Source organism: Cavia porcellus, unplaced genomic scaffold (assembly GCF_034190915.1).
Source record: "Cavia porcellus strain 051 isolate PalLab524CR breed Dunkin Hartley unplaced genomic scaffold, mCavPor4.1 scaffold_16, whole genome shotgun sequence".
NCBI classification, from domain to species: Eukaryota; Metazoa; Chordata; class Mammalia; order Rodentia; family Caviidae; genus Cavia; species Cavia porcellus.
The window spans coordinates 34,043,662-34,047,195 of NW_026947499.1; the positions used below are offsets into that span (position 1 = coordinate 34,043,662).

The 3,534-nt window shown below is 55.3% G+C and overlaps 1 protein-coding gene across 1 annotated transcript; it reads left to right on the top strand.

Moving 5' to 3' along the window:
- Positions 1-543: 543 nt before the first annotated feature.
- Prss33 (serine protease 33) lies at positions 544-2,988 on the top strand. Its single transcript, XM_003477691.2, has 6 exons — positions 544-589; positions 919-945; positions 1,054-1,216; positions 1,345-1,616; positions 1,840-2,009; positions 2,193-2,988. Exons 1-6 carry the CDS (start codon positions 544-546, stop codon positions 2,349-2,351), a joined length of 837 nt encoding a protein of 278 aa, XP_003477739.1. The 3' UTR covers positions 2,352-2,988.
- Positions 2,989-3,534: the final 546 nt, after the last annotated feature.

Consider the following 3,534-nt stretch of genomic DNA (forward strand, 5'->3'; position numbering starts at 1 on the left):
ACAGATCCGCTCTCTCCCACAGTGCTCAGCACCTGGTGTCCTTTTCCTGCCACCTCTAAAGTACTGCTGAAAGCATCTTTGTTTGAAGTTGATCAGGTGGACCACAGCCCCGCCTTGGCACTGTTCATTATCCCCTAGTCAGGCCTCCACCCCCAATACCCTTTAAGCCCCCAGGCCCTGCCCTAGCCCAGTCAGCAGAAAGGGCACCGGGCTCTGAGGGTGAGAGCAGGGTCCAGAGACTACTGGGGCACCACAAAAGAAGACGGGGCTGGGGAAGAGGCCAAGGATGCCCACATCCCACAGGAGGGGGACTGCATCATTGGTCAGAGAAGGTCATCATCACTGGTGCCTGTGCAGAGAAAAGGGTGGAGAGTGTGGGTGGCAGGCAGAGAGATAAGCCAGGAACTGAGGGCAGACAAAGCACTGTGGTGGGCAGGGTGGGATGTTCCCCAGGGCTAAGCGCTCCTCTCTGCTTGCTGCTGGCTCCAGAGACTGCAAGTCCTGGGCGCTGCTACCCTTACCTAGCCCAGCCCTGAAGACATAATGAGAGGTTCTTCCTGTCTCTGGGTGCTGCTTCTACTGGTGCCAGGTGAGTGGGGTGAGGGTTATGGGTGCTGGTCACAGTGCCTTTGGCCCATTTCTCCACCTTACCCCTCTCTGAGCCTGGTTCCCCTCCAGTACCCTTCAGCACTTTAATCTCAATCCCAAATGTTCCAATCCTTTGGCTCTCCAAATTCAAATGTGCTGTCCTTATGTAGGGCCTAAAACTCCCACCCACCCTACAGTGCTCAGATGAGGGTTTCGCCGAAGCCTGGCCTGAGGTCATTGTGCCTAATATGTGCCACCTCCTTCCTAATCTCTGGCCACCGCCTTCAGCGCACTACCTGACACCAGCTGCTTCCCTGCTTCCTTCTTCAGGCACTGCTGGGACACGGATATCTGCAGGTAAGGGAGCCTCAGGACCAGCTCCTCCTGGACCTTAGCCAGGTCTCTCTACCTACACCTGCCTCCCAGGGCCCTGGTCCTCCAACAGCTCATGCTGTCCCCTCACAGACTGCGGCCAGCCCCGCATGTCCAACCGGATCGTGGGTGGCCGAGACGCCCAGGATGGAGAGTGGCCGTGGCAGGCAAGCATCCAGCACCGTGGGGTGCACGTGTGTGGGGGATCTCTCATAGCCCCCCAGTGGGTGCTGACAGCAGGGCACTGCTTCCCCAGGTCAGCTCCCACCCAGAGCCCATGGAGACTGCCAGGGAAATTGAGGCCCACAGAATGGGTGCAGGACTGATGCCCCTGCCCCCATATGGAGGACAGTGCTGTCAGTAGCTCTGACTCCTGTGGCACAGGCAGGTGCTGGTGGCTCAATACCGCGTGCGCTTAGGGGTACTGCGTCTGGACCCCACATCACTTCACGGACTCTTGGTGCCTGTGTGGCGGGTGCTGCTGTCCCCGGACTATTCAGAGGATGCAGCCAGAGGCGACCTGGCCTTGCTGCAGCTGCGCCATCCAGTGACCTTGAGCGCCCGAGTGCAGCCTGTCTGTCTGCCCAGGTCCAGGTCCCGCCCCCACGCTGGCTCATCGTGTTGGGTCACTGGCTGGGGCAGCCTCCGCCCAGGAGGTAAAACTTAGAGGCCAGGGAATGGGGGCCCTGGGAAGCCCTCCTTCTCCTTGGGGCTGGGAATCCTGGCCCCTTACAGCTGCAATCCAGGATCCAGAGCCACTTCTAAAGACCCTAACCTCCTCCCAGGCAGACTCCCAGCCTGGCAAGTTGAGCTTAAGCTCAGCTTCTCCCTCTGAGCTTTGCTCCATGCTTCCCTCTGTCCTGGCTCCTCTTCTCCCAGTGCCACTCCCAGAGTGGCGACCTCTTCAAGGAGTGAGGGTACCACTGCTGGATTCACGCACCTGTGACCGCCTCTACCACATGGACACTGATGTGCCCAAGACAGAACGTATAGTACTGCCAGAGAACCTGTGCGCTGGCTACCTTGAAGGCCACAAGGACGCTTGCCAGGTAGGTCCCACCCCACCCCAGCCTCGAGGGTTCACATCCCTATGTCCAGCACCCTACTTCCCTAGAGTCCAGGACCTAGGAGACACCATCTCCAGGCAGGTGTCCCAGCCCCCAACCCACAGACATCAGCCCAGAGGACAGGACCTGGAAGAGCTGGGACCTAAGCTTGCCTTTCTCCCACAGGGTGACTCTGGGGGGCCTCTGACCTGCATGCAGTCTGGGCGTTGGGTCCTGGTGGGTGTGGTGAGCTGGGGCAAGGGCTGTGCCCTGCCCAACCGTCCAGGTGTCTATACCAACGTGGCCAAGTACAGCCCCTGGATTCGGGCTCACCTCAGCCTCTGATGCTGGTTTCTTTAGTGATGTTGACCTGGAGCCATGAACTGGGTCCCTCAGCCTCCTGGTATATCTGGGGTCCTGCTCACATCCTAGTTCTTCAGACTTGAAACTCTCCCTACCCATCTCATCGCCTCCCTACCCTCTCCTTCATGGGGCTCACAAAACCTGAAGATATCCCATGTGCCCCAGGGGCTCCTCCCCTTCTCATGTATATTTGCCCTCCTCAGCTCTGGCTCGAGATGAGGATGGGGTATCCAGAGGTGGGCAAACTAGCTGGTACCCTGTCTGGCTTGTGTGCCCAATATTTTCTGGAGGAAGTTAAACAGATTCAAGCTATGAGAGGCATTGAATACCAGGAAGCTTCTCTATGGCTGGCTTTGAAGGTGGAGGGGCCAGAAACTGTGAGCAGGATCCTGTAGCTGATAGCTAGGAAGGGACAGAAACCTCAGCCCTATAACCAACGGGAGCCAAGTTCTGCCAACACCCTGAAGGAGATGAAAAGCGAATTCTTCCCTCACCTCCAGAAAAGACCTTTGCTTGGCCAATTTCTTGACTTCAGCCTGACAAAAACCTGGGCAGGCAAACCCAGCAATGCCATCCAGTCTGCTGACCTATAGACCTGTAACTTAATAAATTTATATTGTTTTAGGCTGCTACCTTTATGGCAATTTGTTACATAGTCATAAAAACTACTATTTTTGCCACTGTGATGATGATTCCTAGGGGAGGGCGGGCTGGCTCTATGCACTCCAAAAGGCTCAGGACTGGTATCCTACCCTTGACTCAAGAAGGAAGTTAGGATGTAACAAAACTGGCTGGGGAAATAGGTATGGCCAGTTAGTTACAAAATCCCACACAGAGAAAAAAAATCACCAACAGAGTGACAAGACAATCCAGAGAATTGGAAAAAAATTTTACTGGCTACTCCTCAGACAGAGTACTAATATCTAGAATATATAAAGAACACAAGCCGGGTGTGGTGGCTCACGCCTGTAATCCCAGGGCTTGGGAGTCTGAGGCAGGAGGATCATTGCAAGTTCGAGACCAGCCCAGGCTACAAAGTGAGCTCAAGGCCAGCCTGAACTGCATAGAGAGACCCTGTCTCAAAAAGAGAAAAAAAAAAAAAAAAAAAACACAAAAAATCAGACCCCCTAAATGTAAAGATTCAACCCAAAACAAGCATCTGAAA